At 38.9% G+C, this 17,775-nt stretch overlaps 2 protein-coding genes across 3 annotated transcripts in view; one reads left to right on the top strand and one right to left on the bottom strand.

Annotated features, from left to right (window-relative positions):
- The window catches only part of LOC103517222 (uncharacterized oxidoreductase dhs-27-like), a 3,768-nt gene extending 2,177 nt beyond the window's left edge, over positions 1–1,591 (bottom strand). Inside the window, exon 1 of one of the 2 annotated variants that reach the window (XM_026829394.1) lies at positions 378–1,591. In XM_026829394.1, the coding sequence (XP_026685195.1) occupies positions 378–698 (321 nt within the window). In that variant the 5' untranslated portion in view covers positions 699–1,591. The remainder of the gene's footprint in view (positions 1–377) is intronic. The other variant, XM_008482243.3, reaches the window with a different exon arrangement.
- LOC103517225 (E3 ubiquitin-protein ligase RNF19A) overlaps positions 1–11,379 on the top strand; it is a gene marked incomplete at its 5' end in the record, with an annotated part of 31,524 nt that extends 20,145 nt beyond the window's left edge. Inside the window, 3 exon segments of the mRNA XM_017447378.2 lie at positions 4,463–4,786; positions 5,818–5,912; positions 10,414–11,379. Of these exon segments, the coding sequence (XP_017302867.1) occupies positions 4,463–4,786; positions 5,818–5,912; positions 10,414–10,852 (858 nt within the window).
- Between the last annotated feature and the right edge of the window lie 6,396 nt (positions 11,380–17,775).

Raw genomic sequence — 17,775 nt, 5'->3', positions numbered from 1 at the left:
GGGATCCTTCATTCCATTAAGGGTACGACTGGTGGCATTCGGCCCCAGGTTTATTTATTAGTCCTATTGATATAATTATTGTTATTAAATTCTTATTATACAAGACATCAAAGAGAAAAAAAAAAAAAAAAAAAACACCTTTTCATCCGATTTCAACTTGGATTTTTGGACTTTATTGGGGGGGGGGGGAGAGATGTGGGATTCAATTCTGCAAATCCCGTTAGCCTGAAACTGCGGGATTGAAAATAATATGGATTGCAAGATCTCTTATGAAAACTTAAAATTCACTTGTTTCGATGAATAAAACTTTACCTCGTTGTAAAACTTAATCTCTATAATATAGATTGCAAGATCCCTAATGAAAACTTAGAACTCACTTGTTTCGATGAATAAAACTTTACCTCGTTGTAAAACTTGATCTCTCGCAAGTCGAACTGAGCCTCGGTTACAAAATAGCGACTGAAAGGGTCGTTGGGCAAAAGCTTCACAATGAGGTTGACCTCTGCCCCTTCGTTCTCGACGGTCACATTAACGGCCACAATATCACTCAACACATAGTCAGCCGTTTCTACAGGGGGATCCTCATATTTTAACTTGATCACCGACACAGAACGGCGAAAATGTTTTTCCAGCCAGGTTGAAACTCGATCTATGGAAATAATGGACTGGAGCTCCTCTCTACAAGTTGTGTCTGCCATGACTGCACAAACTCAACTGAAACTCTACTTCATCAGCAGCATCCATAGTGTATACCCTCCTACCCCGTAGAGGGCGGCCTTTTGAAATATACGCAAATAATATATTGACGTAAATGAGCACAGTTTAGCCCAGTGTGAAGCACTCGCTTGTCATGCAGCAGGTGCCGGGTTCGATTTCCACCATCGACAAAAAATTTGCACTCCTATATTTGTATTCCAAATATTTAATCAGGTTACTTTCTGGTGTTCTCGTATTGACCCAGCCTCTAAATCGGAAGTATTGTGTCTCTTCCGCCCCATCCGATGAGGAACGAACTGTGGGATAAGTATGCTACGACACAGACAACACGATAATGTAGCAGTGTTTCATTGCTACGGAATAAAAATGGCGATGAAACACTCATCCTTTACCGTCTATTATAGGTACATACCTACAGTTTACAACAACTAGGATGTAGATATAATAAAATTGTCTAAACTTAAATATAAATTATCGTCCCTCATTCACTTGGCATTGTCCTCTTTTAATTCATTTCAATCTATTATTTCCAAAGTGTTTACATTTCAAATCAACTGCCGCCATTCTCCTTTTTTGTAAAATCAATAACCCGAACTCTGACTCGTCTATCTTCGTTACTCTCTTGCCTAAGAAAATCTACTACACACTCTTCCCTCACCTTTCATCTCTAGTGATTCTCTCCCTCCCTCTTCTAACTCTTCAATATAGCAGAGATAAATGTCTGGCATGAACATCACACGACTTCCTAATACATCACAGAACCATACAATAATGGAACAAAGTGAGTTCCAAGTTTTAGCATTTAGTCTGGCATGAACATCACACGACTTCCTAATACATCACAGAACTATACAATAATGGAACAAAGTGAGTTCCAAGGGCCCACTCAGCCTCTTGAGGAAAATGAGTGTATAGGTAAAATAACAAGCTGGGCCCGTCCCTCCGGGAATTTTTTAGCCCGTAGTTTATTCGATCGTGGTTAGAGAAAATCAGTACCTACATATGTACCTACCTAATTTGTTTAATATTCAGTTTATTATTGTTCTTGATTTGATTTTTTTTATTTTACTTTCATGTAATGATTAAAAATCAAGAGCCCGTTCTCCCTTTATCTATATAAATGAAATTGTAGAGAAAATCAGTACCTACATATGTACCTACCTAATTTGTTTAATATTCAGTTTATTATTGTTCTTGATTTGATTTTTTTTATTTTACTTTCATGTAATGATTAAAAATCAAGAGCCCGTTCTCCCTTTATCTATATAAATGAAATTGTAGATTTGTCTGTACATTGCTTAGAATCGTGAAATTTTTAGTTATTCTTACTCCTCATGCATCCACGATTCCAAAAATCACATTGGAAAAATTTCTGTCTGTGGGTATGTCTGTCTGTCACGCTAAATAGACCTTTGGTTGTCCTCTTTTCACGAGAAAACGGCTCGACCGCTTTTGATGAAATTTTTTGTGGTTGTTAAGAAAAGTACTCCGGGTGACATAGGCTACTTGAAATTTTCACATTCCATCCTGATTCAAAATGGCGGCGGTTCAAAAACGTGAAGAAAATGGCCTAATAGACCGTTTTTGTCCTCTTTTCACGAGAAAACGGCTCAACCGATTTTGATGAAATTTTTTGTGGTTGTTAAGAAGAGTACTCGGGGTGACATAGGCTACTCAAAATTATCACATTTCATCCTGATTCAAAATGGCGGCGGTGCAAAGTTATGCCTATTATGCTGCTCTGTGGGATGTCAGGGAGCACGTAGCGCGACCGTGTGTGTGTATGTGTGTGGTGTTTGTGTCGGTGTGTGAGTGTGTGGGTGTGTGTGGGGGGGTGTGTGTGGTGGGTGTGGGTGTGTGTGGTGGGTGTGGGTGTGTGTGTGTGGTGGGTGGGTGATGGGTGTGTGTGTGTGATGGGTGTGTGTGTGATGGGTGCGCGTGTGTGGTGGGTGCGTGTGTGTGGTGGGTGCGTGTGTGTGGTGGGATGGGTGTGGTGTGTGGGTGTGGGGTGGATTGGGTGTTGTGTGTGTGGTGATGCGGTGTTGGTGTGTGTGTGTTGTGGTGGGTGTGTTTTGTGTGTTGTGTGATCGCGTAGCAAAAGTACGGGTCTAACCACTAGTGTGTACTGAAGTGAATATGTGAGTATGACTTGATAGGAGGTCCCATACAAAGACGGGTCCAACCACTAGTTCCTAGGTAATTGATGATAGTTCCCAATATAATGTTTAAGTCACTCATCCATTTATTGGCCTTGCTTGGCGTAGCTTAACACGGATGACGCTAAAACCGGTCTCAAATTAACGACTGAAGTGTTATCTAAAACTTTCTCGCTTTGAGTTCATAGGTCGTCGCGACAAATTTCATTTGTGTGAGAAAATGTGAAAAAAAAAAAATCCCCCAAAAACCAGGTTTTTTTGGTTTTTTGGCTTTATTGTTTTCTGGACAAAATTTGCACCACCACTTTCGTGTTCCTGATAAAAAGACCTTTAATCTATCTATCTATAACTATATATATAAAAGAGAAATATGGACGGGTCATGTATTTATGTATGTCTGTCCGAATTGTTTAGAGAAAACTATGATATATCGAAAAAGTGTAATCGAAGACCCCCAGTAAAATTGTCGTATCTACCCAAAAAAATCAGACCTTTAAAATTCCCAACCGTTCCCGAGATATTGACGTTTTCTAGTCCCCCCATAAGAAATACCCGGGGAACATACTTTGAGGCCAGCAAAACTTTTCCTACGTTTTATATTTTCTCTCGCTTTCAGTTTAGAAAGTTTTCATTTCTTCGAGACAAAACTCAGGGACGATATTAGTCTTCAGGGGCGAAGCCAAGGGAGCGCGCAGCGCGACCGTTTCCTACTGACGGAAATTTTTTTTCTTACTAAACCGTGGCGAAGCACGGGCACAACAGCTAGTTTGATATATAGGTCGACCAGGTTTGGATAAGTCCTTCTATGGAGACTGACAGACGACACCGAAGCGAATACAATAGCCCGTCCACTATACCTTTTTTTATTACTGGTGGGGCTGACTCAGGGCAGCGAGTTAATCAACGACAAAGGAACACAGATTTTCCTGAATAGCTTACCGTGATGAAAGTCCTTGAAATCCTGGGCCGGCCCTTGAAGAAGTTGTGGATTGTATGATGAGGAAGTGAAGAATAATCCTGCACTGGCACTTATTTTAGATCTTAAGATAATTGTATGGGTTAGATTGGTTAAGAAAAGGGGTGAATTAAATCAATTAATTTTATGAAAAGATAGGTTTATAAAACGTAAGAAAAATTAGGTACTTCAAGTGTACTGATTAGAACGAACTTTTTGTGACAACTAACTATAACTAAGAGGAGAGAGGCCTATCAAAAATATTTAGGTAGGCATAGATAGGCAACGCGTAGGGATAGTTTTCTTACTTGTTAGTAATGTGTTCAAATCAGGCGAGTATACGCAACAATTGCTATCGTAAAAGGAAGGACGGGCTAAAGCGATTGGTGCCAGCATGATAGGTAAACATTGGGTGTTAAGATTATTGCTGCAATGAGCACCAAAGTTGTGATAGAATCACAAAGAAACGGTATTTGTTTATTTATTATTTTCCTTGGTCAGGTTCACATTCACAGCTCACAAGCTTGATAGTCCCTTGTATCAACGATTTTTTTATTCCGCATATATTAGTCGTGTGATGTTCACACCAGATACATTTCAAAGAAGTAAATTCCCGCGGTATTTTATGTTACAGGTCCTGATCTCTCCAGTTCTTGCGGGCTTGGCCGTAGGGATTGGTGTGCCTATCCTCCTGTTCTACGTCTATGGTGTTGTTCCTGTATCCCTCTGCCGCTCTGGAGGGTGTGGTGTATCCACCTCCCCTTCAGGCGGGGTTCGGTTCGACTTTGATGACGAGGAAAGCATTGAGTTTTTCTCTTCTAAAGGATTGGATCCTGATGCGATGAGTCATCCGAATATTTCAATAGGGGAAGCGTCAGATAAAGATTCTGCCAGCATGATGCCTCTGACAGGAAGTATAGCATCCAATACAAGAAGTTTTGTCCAATACGCTAAAACTGTGAGTAATTTACATTCCAACTTTTTTAATTTTTCTCGTATTTTTCCTCAATTAATTGATCATAAAATTAAGTTGTTAGTAGCAGAAAAACTTTTTTGAACAGTTTGATAGTTGAAAAATCGAAAGTGGCCTATGACGAACAGACGTCATTACTGTTAAAGCAGAAGAAAATAAACAACATAGGAAAATGGATACCTTAAGGAAATAGGAAATCTTAAGGAAAAAGGAAATCTTAAGGAAAAAGGGGACCTAAATCATTTAGGTCCCCTTTTTCCTTTGGCCCTACGAATTCGGCCCTAAAAATTTTAGGAAAGCACAGGTATCCTTCATCATTAAGGTACGACTGTGCATTCGGCCCTAGGGTTATTATTAGTACCTATTACCCAAAAAAGCCCCCCCAAGCCGTTCCCCCCCCCCCAAAAAAAAATCAAGTGCCCCAAAAAATAAACAAAACTGACATCCCACTCCATAAATGTTTTCAAGTCAATTTTTAGTCACTTCATAATTTGTGTGCTCCTCCTTCAAGTATCTACCTTTCTTTCCTCTTAGGTATCTCACTTCTGCTTCACTGCATTGGCGGCGTGCCAGCAGCGATTTAAAGCACTGCATGGCTTCGCAAGTTGGTTTCGCGCGTTTGCGTATACAGTCGCGTTGTACGCTCCCGGAGCTTCGGGGAGTTTGTTATTAAATTAAAAAAGAAAATGCCGTTGGGACTATGAACTTAAAAAGACGAGTCCTACTAAACGGCCATATCTTGGAAACGGTTGGGAATTTGGCGGTTTTCCGATGTGGGAGGAAAATGGTGTCGAATGGTGAAACCGCATCCTCCTACCCCATCTAGAAGTGGGTTAGAAATGTTAGAATTAGCGTGAGTAAGTGATTGGGTCAGTCAGTCAGTCAGTTTCACAAGGGGTTGTATTTATTTAAGATATATTTAGGATTTTTTTTCCATCTTGTGTGCAACCATATTTATGTAATAATAACAATACTTTCCTTCTTACCATTCTTTATATTCTTCTCTCATTCTCTAGACAAATGATGATGGTAGTTCTGAACGAGTCAGATTTGATGATAATGTATCCATCATAGAACACAGCGGTCCTGCAGTAAATACTAATTCCCCCAGGTAAAATAACCAAGTATCAGGTAAATTACAGTAAGCTCATCACCCCCTCCTTCAGCAGATTCTAGCTGGTGAATCTGGAGACTTTTTATTTTAACTCGACCGTTTTGCATTTTTTCCCCTCAGAATAGGTCAACCCAGATTGATCCTTTCCATTGTTGCCGCAAAATGTCAATTTTTCAAAAATACTTTTGCATTTTTTTTTTTTTTTTTTTTTTTTTTTTTTTTTTTTTTTATCTCTTGTTATTCAGTGCATTCATGAAGTCCCCATAAAATGTTATTCAGTGCATAGTTTTTCAACGGCTGAATTTAGAAACCTGAAATTTTGTATAATATGAGCCTATATTTACCTCTAGTTTCTTACAGCCCTGAAAAAAGTTCAGGGACATTTTCAGGGTGGGCCCCAGGGGGGCCAACTTAAAAATCTTAAATGAGAACCTCCTACTTTTAATACACCATATTAAAGGCCTTTAAGAACGTAGTACATTGGTACAAGTTTGAGCTTGATGGGTGGGTGGTAGTTTTTTCAAATGTCGGGAACTTGGCCATTAGGTCATTCTCCCACGAGCATCCCAATATTTTTCAACGATATTGTTGCTGGACTTTAGTGCAAGACAGGAATTTAGGTGGCTGGAGTTCATCGGGGTGTTGAGTGAGCAGAGTGGACAATTCGGAGAATTTCTGATGCCAATTTTACGCAGGTGTTGTGCAAGGCAGTCATGACCAGTGATAAGTCTGAAATGGGTGACTGCGGCTTTTCTTGGTAAGTTCGGAATAAGGTTAGGGTTTTCCACTATCGGTCGCCATTTCTTATCGGTGCTTACATTATTAATCCATTTCTTGTGGTTTTCTCTATATTTTGTTTTTATAAGCCTCTTTACTGATTCGAATGGCGCAGTTTGAGATACTGGGATGGATATTTTTGTACCCTTTTTTGGAAGATAGTCTGCATTCTCGTTATCAATCAGACCGCAGTGTGCTGGTACCCATTGTAGCACTAATTTCTTCTTTAGATTGTAAATTTGTTTGATTTTGCTGCGGATCTCTCTGATGGTAGAACTGGGGTCTTCGCTGTAGTTTGAAATCGCTTGTATTGCCGCCTTGGAGTCCGATAAAATGACTGCATTTTGAAATTCATTTGTCCTGTAAAGAATGTGTTGTAAGGCAATGTCGATGGCTGTAATTTCTCCATCAAAATTTGTTGTATTGCTGCCCTGGTTTTTGTAGAAGGAGAACAGCTCACAGTAGATGCCAGCTCCTGCACCTTCTTCAACATCTTGTAACGAGCCGTCGGTATAAATATGTAACCAGTTGTTAGATGGGTATTTTGAGTTGATCGTATCTAGGGCAAGGGTTTTGGCTACTGAAGGTGCGGTGTCCTGCTTATTCATTTCTACTTCTAGGTTGGTGTAGGCCTCTATGTGGAATTTGCTGAGAGGGTTTATGCTTGATTTTAGATCTTCTTTTTGGTTAGGTAGTTTTAGGGTTTTCTTCATCTTCCGAATTTCCTGTATGAACCCGCTTTCTGTTTTAAGGGTAGTAGGTGTTTCTTCGTTCTTCTCCCAGGTTGGATGATTGAGTTTTCTTCAATAGTTTACATAAGCGGTCTTGACTCTGTTGTAGCATACAAGGCGTTGATTGGTGTGGTTTTAACTGCCCCTGTGATGAGTCTCAGAGCTTCATTATGGGTTCGTTCTACTCGGGCTTTGTTTGTCTTATTTGCAGTGATCACAGTATGTTAGAGTAGGTTTTACATATATTATATGTTGTGTTTAACGTTGTTCTTGAACTGCCCCATTTCGTTCCTGTCAATCGTTTTATCAGTCTAAATGTATACCCTTACCACACTGCCTGTAGGTAACTTGCGTACTATTTCAATTTTAACCTTCTAGTTGCTTACTAAAATTATGTATACCCTTACCACACTGCCTGTAGGTAACTTGCGTACTATTTCAATTTTAACCTTCTAGTTGCTTACTAAAATTACATGTATACCCTTACCACACTGCCTGTAGGTAACTTGCGTACTATTTCAATTTTAACCTTCTAGTTGCTTACTAAAATTAAAAAAAAACATGTCCGTCTTGCGCACTGGGTCTTTTTTGTTTATTTTTCAAAAGGTTGAGAGATTTTTTTTTATTAACATGGGATAAAAACATTGCCCTGTTTTCCTAATTTCGCTCAAATAATTAAGAAGTCCTTTTTATATGTTTCCTAACCCTATACTAAACCCAATAACACGCAAAAAGTTGATCATTTATGAAAGATCTTGTTGTGTACTACCCTATACTAAACCCAATAACACGCAAAAAGTTGATCATTTATGAAAGATCTTGTTGTGTACTACCCAACCCTATCATTCCCAGAAAGTTGATCATTTGTGAAAGTTCTTTTCGCATGTTACCTATCAGTCTAAACTCTAAACCTCTTCGTAGCTTTTTCGATTATTTTGTTTACATGTTCATTCCAGCTGAGTTTTGTATCGAACGTTACGCCATGTTACCTAACCCTATCATTCCCAGAAAGTTGTTGATCATTTGTGAAAGTTCTTTTTGCTTGCTACCTAACCCTATCTTTCCCAGAAAGTTGACTATTTGTGAAAGTTCTTTTCACGTGCTACCTAACCCCATCATTCAAAGGGAGTTGATCATTTGCGAAAGTTCTTTCCGCCTTCTAGAATTATTTCGTGGGATATAATAAGGGATTTTTTCTGTGGGACCAAATTTTCAAAGGTATTTTTCCCCAGTCTACCTGGTTTTTCCAGTACGCAAGTAGTAAATCTTTAGTACGCAAGTAGTACTGTATACCTGAAAATTTAGTACGCAAGTAGTAAACGCCGACCACACTGTACACAAAGCTACCTTCTGATTAATTCAAAGGTTTTTGTACCTGTGGATTTACACAATATAAGTACATATTAATTTTAATTCTAGGTAACGTTGAGTGACCTCCATGTTCCCACCACATCTAGTCTGAAAAAAAGTTCAAGTTCTGTCCAGCAAGGATCGTCTCCACCTTCTGAAACTACGCCTGTGTATCCTTCTTCCATTGAATCAAGCCATCATGTACGTATAATTTATGTAAATCTAAATCCACTAAGAAAATTCTATTTACTTGGGTATTTCGACCAAATAATACCAATAGATAAATTACCGCATTCATGACCTTTGTGTTCTTTCTAAAAAGATCTATTTACTTGGGTATTTCGACCAAATAATACCAATAGATAAATTACCGCATTCATGACCTTTGTGTTCTTTCTAAAAAGAAAAAAATAATATTTTGTCAAAGAATGACAGATGCGCTCAAAATCAATTAAAAAAGATTCTTCGACCATGAATTTGGACTCGGAAAAAATATACAATGCATTCATAAAGTCCCCCCCCCCAACTTTAATTTTTGAACGGATGAATTTAGGAACCTGAAATTTTGTCTACGAGTCTATATTTACCTCTAGTTTCTTATAGGTAGGCTATGTAAAAGTTCCAGAGACTTTTTCAGGGTCGGCCCCGGTGGGGCCAACTTTGAATTCTTAAATGAGAACCCCCTGTTTGTGATACATCCTTTCAAAGGTCTTAAAGAGCGTAGTACTTTGGTACAAGTTTGAGCTCGATACAACAACCAGGGCCGGAGTTATGGCCTACTGAAATTTTCATTTTTCCATGCTTTCCCGCCAATAGGGGAAGCACCAAAAATGGGAAATTCCTATCGATTGGTGATTTGTGCTTCTATTAAGTCCCACTAATGATTCATATTGAAATTCGCTCCCAAAAATAAAATTTCGAAACATCCATTTTCACCTCCCGAGGCCATCAGAGCCGAAAGTCTAAATTTCATTTTTGGGTCTGAATTTTAAAATTCAGACCCAAAAATAGGACCTATTTGAAGCACAAATCACCAATCGTTATGAATTTTCCATTTTTGGTGCTTATCAGTCTAAACTCTAAACCTCTTCGTAGCTTTTTCGATTATTTTGTTTACATGTTCATTCCAGCTGAGTTTTGTATCGAACGTTACGACTAGATATTTTGATGTTTCTGTTTTTTCTAGGATCTTGTAGTTGTATTCGATCTGGATATCTAAAGGGTTTCTCGCTAGGAAGAAGACTTGGTATTTAGTCTTTTCTTCACTCACCACCATGAGGTTCTCTGTACACCAGGTTTTTAGGGTTCGGAGGGCTTTTTGGATATCTCATTTGAGTTGGATCGGTTGGTTTGCTTTCCTGGAGGCCCAGATGACAATGTCGTCTGCAAACGCTGCAACCTTTATTCCTGATTTTTCCAGTGTTGTTATCAGGTCATTGATATAGATGTTGAACAGCAAAATAAAACTAATTGAAAAAAATGTACTTCTGTCGATCTCTTTGCTCGTTATTTTTAACTTTTTTTTTCTGCCGCGATCGACTTGAAATCAATCCGCGATCCCTGGTCTAACGCAATCTCTACTGTCCAACCCTGCAGAAAAATGTCTCTCTTGTGTCATGCTGTTTGGTTCCCTGTTTCAGGAATCGTGTATCGTCAACACTGCGAAGTATTTTTTTCAACAAAAACAATAATAATAAAAACACCCGTAGTGGTTCATCCCATGATAATCAAGAACATCCCATGAAAAGACAAACCATGACGTCTCAGACTAAAGGAAGTCGTAAATTGCCAAAAATACCGTCGTCATCAGGGAGTAACAATATCAATGCCAGTGGATGCACCTCAATACTTGCTCAAAATAAGAAAATCATTATTGAGGTAATAATCTTTTACAAAAAATATTTAGGAGTTCCAAGACTTTTCGAACGCTCTGTATACACGTGTTCTGTGGCTTCCCGAAGTTGTGCGAGTATACACTTTACATACAGGGATTCCCAAACTGGGCGATTTTCGGACGCTGCTGGGCGTTCTGGATCATTTTGTTTTGATGGGCATTTAAAGAATTTAAGTGGGCGCTGAGCAATTTGGCTGTTTGATTAGTTTTGCCCAAGAAAATTATTTCCATACTTGACAATCTACATACCCATTTCCAATAAGTATGTAGATTTCTCCTCAAGGTACAAACAAAGGCAAGGCTAGGAATAAAATTCTAAAAATCCATCTATTTTTAGAAGAACACTCTTGTCACTATAGACGTGGTCTAACATTCACGTTGTTTCCCTTGTACTTTGTACCCTTCTATAGGAATATCAGTTATTTTCTTGAAACCCTAAAACCGCGGCGATTCTAATTTGGCACGTACCTGGACTCTGGACTACAGAGTGGAAATTAATTCCATAGACTCGATTCCATTATTTCCATTTTTAGTTTTCATTCAACTGTCAACATCACGAAAACCAGTGAAAATATTGTTTTCTAATTTTCAAGTTACATTAAAATTATACAGTTTTTTTTTTATAGTTAAAAGTTTTTTTCTTTTATTTGCTAGTACATTTCCATAGTTTTTATTTGAACAATCCCCATATTAACAATTTATCAACGTGAATATAACAATAAAATTTTAATTTTTATAACTTTTTTCCGAGTGTACTTTTTCTTGATTTTCAGAAAAGGTAAGATTATATTTATATAGGCATTTTGCCACACTTTTTTTCTTAATAAAAATAAAATAACTCTGCAGGGATTGTCTTGCAATTATTTTTGAAATCATGATCAAGTTTGATAAGAAAGGTAATTTTTACTATTTATTTATTATTATTATTATTATTTTTTTTTCAAGTAAGAGCTTAACGTTTCTTGCCAAAGTGCAAGGCGATATCAAGACAGGGTTTATAGCATCATATTTGTATACCTATTTTACGAGCACAGCGGATGACATTGACCCAGCAATGGAAGAATCATTAATAGAGCTTACCTGATCTATGGCAGGTTGTTGAAAAGATGGTAATTTCTTTTCCTTCATCATACTTGGTTGAACGTGGCTTCAGCGCTATCACAAATCTAATTACAAAAAAAAAACAAAAAACAAAAAAACAAACAGAAATAGAAATAGACTTGACATTGAAAACCGGGGGGGATTTGAGGCTTTTCCTGACAAAGATGACACCGGATATCCAGAAGTTGGTTTCATCTCACCATGTTCACCCATCTCATTAGTAGTACTTATTAATAATAATATGTAATTGTATTCTTTGATATCCCTTTTTAGCCCGTCCTTCCTTTATTATTACGATAGTAATAAAAAAAAAGGTGGTTTTGGAGGTTTTTTTTACATTTCTCACAAATGAGCTCTGATCTTGAAATTTGTCGCGACGACCTATGAACTCAAAGCGAGAAAGTTTTAGATAACACTTTAGTCGATAATTTAAGACCGGTTTTAGTTCACCTATGTTAAGCTACGCCGAGCAACGAGCAAGGCCAATAAATTGATGGGTTACTATTGGGAATCAAGGGAGAACGGGCTCTAGTCTTGATTTTAAATCATTACATGAAAGTAAAATCAAAAAACAAATCAAGAATAATAATAAAAACTGAATAATAAATAAAATAGGTAGGTACATAAATACTGATTTTCTTTAACCAAGATCGAAAAATTCCCGGAGGGACGGGCCCCGCTTGTTTTCATTACTTGTGTTCGTCATGTATAAAATATATAAAAAATACTTAATTAGATTGTCGATATTTTTTTAAAACTTATTTACTTATTTTTATTTTATTTATTTATTATTGTTTTTTTTTAGAATTTTTAGGTTAACACCAAATAGATACCTATGTCTTTCCAATTTGGCTATGGAACATACCTACATACACACTGTAATTGAAATATGTACTGCTCAGTGCCATCAAGCATAATTTAATTTTTTTTTTTATGTGGGCAGTGAACATTTTTTGGGTGTGTAGGTGGGCACCGAACACAATTTGGCTATGGAACATACCTACATACACACTGTAATTGAAATATGTACTGCTCAGTGCCATCAAGCATAATTTAATTTTTTTTTTATGTGGGCAGTGAACATTTTTTGGGTGTGTAGGTGGGCACCGAACAAAAAAAGTTTGGGAATCCCTGCTATATAGCATGGCTCAGAAGTTTTAGCAAACCCTTGGAATTTCCAAGCACCGAACAAAAAAAGTTTGGGAATCCCTGCTATATAGCATGGCTCAGAAGTTTTAGCAAACCCTTGGAATTTCCAAGTTTTTTTTTTTAGATAGGAAAGGGCCAATGGCAAATTCGATGGTGATGTCAAAATCCAGGTTCGAACCCAGTAAGTGGCACTTTTTGGGTAAAAGTAGTCATTTCTCGAGAAATTCAAATGAGAACCCCTATTTCTTTATTTCGTTTTTGAAATCTACGTCGAAGGAAGAATCTTTTGGTATTAAGAGGTAAGTACCGGGCGAGATGTTTTCTTTTTTTTCGCCCTGAACAAGACATGTGACATATCAAATTTCTTTATTTCGTTTTTGAAATCTACGTCGAAGGAAGAATCTTTTGGTATTAAGAGGTAAGTACCGGGCGAGATGTTTTCTTTTTTTTTCGCCCTGAACAAGACATGTGACATATCAAACGGAACGAAGAGACAAGAAAGGCAACATCAAAGAAAAATAGAGCGTACAGAAGACACTTCAACGAAAGAACGGATGAAACACAAAGACTTTATCGTGACCCATCCATTTATTGGCCTTGCTCGGCGTAGCTTAACATAGGTGACGCTACAACCGGTCTTAAATTATCGACTGAAGTGGGGAGAATAAAGAGGAAGTGCAAGAACAAATCAACCAATGGACAGAAATAGCGAAAGAATATGGGTTACATTTTAGTGCAGAGAAAAGTAAGTTGTAGTGCTTATGCAGAAACAGGATAATGGTTGTGTAACGTTACAATGTATGTAGAGCCCTTGAAGAAAGTTGAACAGTTCAAATATCTTGGAAGTATGATCTCGAATGATGGAACAAGTGGAAAGGAATTGAATAGAAGAATTCAACTAGGAAGTGGCTTTTACAACATTGTGAAAGATCTGATCTGGAATCCCCACGTCCCCATTAAATGCAAAAAGACTATTTATCAAACTTACTTTGTCCCCATAATCACTTATGGCGCGGAGACTTGGGTGATGAAAGCCAGAGAAGAAAGTCGACTACAAGCTGCAGAGATGAGATTTCTCAGAAGTATGATTGGGAAGACGAGAAGAGATCGAGTAAGAAATGTGGATGTTCGAAAGAGGATAGACGTTGAGAGACTGCAAGAACGAGTGGAGAGAACAAGGCTGAAATGGTATGGACATGTAAGAAGAATGGATGAGAATAGATTGCCTAAGAAATACTTCCAAATGAATATAGAAGGAACCAGAAAGCAAGGTAGACCACGACTTTCTCCTTCGTCCTTCCTCATATTCTACCCATAGAACTGCTTCTTTTCTTTTCCTCTCTCCTCCAAACTAGGTACTTCTATACTTTTTTTTTATTGGCTTTATATAATGTGGCAGGATTCTCCAAAAGGAGATCTTCCACCCAACCACAGGTTTTGTCGAGGATCTAAATGCTTAGATACCCGACATTGATTTTATGTAATCCACTGCCATTGATTTGAAACTACCAAATGTAGTGGAGTTTCTGGCAGAGACAGGGAGTGCATTCCACAGTCTAGAAACCGTGACATGGAATGATTGCTCACCTGCTGCAGTTCGATGTAATGGCAATTTCAATATTTTGGTGGAGATAGACCTGGTGCTGTACTGATTTATGTCAGAGAGGAATTCAATGGACTCAAATATATAGTTTGGACACTGCAGATTAATTATTTTGAATAGGAAAAGAAGCATGTGCAGATTTCCTCTGGATTTCAAATCCATCCAGTTAAGATCATTATAGTAATGGGATACATGATCATATCTGGTGAGGTTGAAGACATATCGGACACATGCATTTTGTGCTACTTGAAGTGAGCGTTCAAGTTCAGCACTGATACCACCACAGTACACAACATCACAGTAGTCAAAGATTGGAAAAATCAGTGATTCAACCAACCTTTTCTTGAGTACAGTGGGGAAGACCTTCCTGAATTTACTCAATGTGTGAAGTGAGTAAAATACCTTTTTCCTTACATCTTTGACGTAAGGACTCCAGGACAATGTGCTGTCAATTTTCATCTCTAGATTTTTCGCACATTGGGTGAAAGGTATTTGCTGGCCATCCAAGTGACGTAAGGACTCCAGGACAATGTGCTGTCAATTTTCATCTCTAGATTTTTCGCACATTGGGTGAAAGGTATTTGCTGGCCATCCAACAGGAGGCAGCTGGAGTGAGGCCATAGTGGAGACGAAATTATTCGTCCCCACTATAAGAACCTGCGTTTTAGATGGATTGGGCTTTAGAAACAGGCTTTTTGCCCACTCCGAAAAGTTATGGAGGTGTTAATTGCTTCAACTATGTCTTCTGGCAGGCAGTGAATGTACACCTGTACATCATCTGCATATACATATATGGTATTTGCAGTGAACAAACACTCTCTGAATTGATGATATGTAAAGAGCAAACAACAAAGGCCCAACCACTGACCCCTGAGGTACTCCAGATCTGATGGGTTTCCAGGCTGATGTCTTTCCGTGAGAGAAAACACGTTGCTTTCTGTCACGTAAGTAAGAGCCTATCCAGGATAGCACGTTATTCGAGAAGTGCATTGTCTCTAGTGTTTTCAGGAGGACGTCAAAGTCCACAGAATCAAATGCTTTACTAAGGTCAAGTAATGCCAAAATAGTAATCTGCCTTGCGTCAAGTGCCCAACGAATGTCATTGGTCACTTTAACAAGAGCAGTGGCCGTACTATGATGACAACGAAAGCCGGACTGGAAAGGGTCAACAATATTGTGTTCTTCAATGAAAGCCCAAATTTGTCGAACAACAATCTTTTCCAGTCCTTTTGACAGAACAGGTAGCAAGGAAATAGGTCGGTAATCGACAAAGGATGAAGGGCTTGCTACCTTGTTCAATGGCAGTGCCTTATTGAAAATGTGAGTTATGATGGGTAGGAACCATGCTAGGGAAATTCTTATCATAGTTATATCCACACCATCATAGCCACTGGCTTTAGATTTGATTGACGTTAAGGCCTTATGTACATCCTGTGATGTTACTTCCTGAAAATCAAAAGAGATATTATCCTGGATTAGGTCAGTTTGAGTATCCAATTCGGCCAAAGTTCTAGACTTTGTAGAGTTGCATGGAGAAGGGACTACTGAGACAAAATAGTCATTCAGATCATCCAAGTCAACAGTAATAGGATTAAGCGACCTAACATTGCCCAATCCTACACTGTTGAGTTTTCTCCATGTGGATCTCGGCATTCTCGGCCCACCGTGTAGAATTCCACGTGCAAAATTTTGTTGGGCTTTTCTAACCATGTAGTTTGTAGCGTTCTTCTTCGCTTTGTACGCTTGTAATGCATCCTGCTGTCTAGTATGACGATAACGAATGTAGAGCCTATCGCGCTCACGCATACTAGATTTAATAGCAGGAGTCATCCAAGGTACAGGCGCTTTAGTGACACGTGACTCTTTGACCGGAGCAAAGATGTCAAAAACCTGTTGCACGTGTTCGTTAAATATGGAAACCTTTTCATCAATTGTCACATCAGCTTCCACTCCAGACCAATCCACCTCACTCAGACACTCTGAAAAACGTTCCATGTCAATCTTTTCGATGTTACGATAGGAGACGGTTTGAGCTGGATATTTAGGTACTTTAACAGAGTAGGCGAGGAAAAGCAGATCATAATGAGATACTCCCGGAGCCGGTATCTGATCATATCGCACCACCTTATCGTCTCTCGTGACAATGGTGAGGTCAATGAGTGAGGATGGGTGGCCAGGACTGTGATGCGTGGGGGCTGACGGCAAGACTGATAAACTGAAAGTTGAAATGGTATTTAGAAAGTTGTGTCGCCCGAACGCTACTATTAAGCATATTGATATTAAAATCGCCCATCATGATAATATGCTCATAGTTAGGTATAGATAAAGTAATGAAGTCATAAAGCTCACCCAAATGTTGGACATTGGGCGGCTTATAGACAACCACTACAAGTGGCCTAACACAGCGCAGCACCAGCTCCACAGCCAAGAACTCAACATTTCTGTTGTCATGTGACGACACACTGCTACTCATGACGACCTTGTGCTTCAAGTCGTTGCGCAGAAAAATGGCAACACCGCCAGCGCGTCTGTCGGTTCTATCATGTCTCACGAGGACATAGCCCGGTATATTAACAATGCTGTCCGAGATAGATGGCTTAATTAAGCCAGGATTCAGAAATCAGGACAGCAAACCTACGTCCTCGATGAGACTCCTGATTTCATGAATGTGAGCTGACAAACTTTGAGCATTCAAATGAACGCAACGGAAACATTTTGCGTACGGAGAGACATTATCAAAAAGTCTCTGCCTTTAAAGGTACTACCTACACCCACAGCCACAGTACTAGTGTCATCAGAAGCACCAGTATTAGAATCAAGTGAAGTTTCTAATACACTGCTGCGTTCATTGTCTGATAGCTCGTCCAGATACAAAGACTCGAGCTCATCAGGCAGGGCGGGATTAAGTAGGGGAGAAAGCGGCCTCACCTTATGAGGTGAATCCAACTCATCCCCTGACTCAGTACTGATAACTAGTTAAGAGTCAGATGTCAATAATTGAGACTGTTCGCGCACTGTCTCAACACTCACAACATTATTGAGTGGCTCACTATGAGACAGCAGACTGCATGTGTCGGTCTCTGAAGATGAATCAGGTTGGGTGCGAGACACATGCCTGCAAAGGCAACATTAGAAAAAGATGAAGAGAAGGAAGAAAAAGATGAAGAGGTTGACTTCCTACTCCTTGAAAGAGTCAACGTCAGAGGCTTAGAAAAACCCATGTTGAGTGTGTCTCGCACGTTACGTGTCATACCA

The sequence above is a fragment of the Diaphorina citri genome, unplaced genomic scaffold, assembly GCF_000475195.1.
Source record: "Diaphorina citri unplaced genomic scaffold, Diaci psyllid genome assembly version 1.1 scaffold1783, whole genome shotgun sequence".
In the NCBI taxonomy this organism is placed as follows: domain Eukaryota; kingdom Metazoa; phylum Arthropoda; class Insecta; order Hemiptera; family Psyllidae; genus Diaphorina; species Diaphorina citri.
This window is presented reverse-complemented; position numbering and strand designations above follow the sequence as displayed.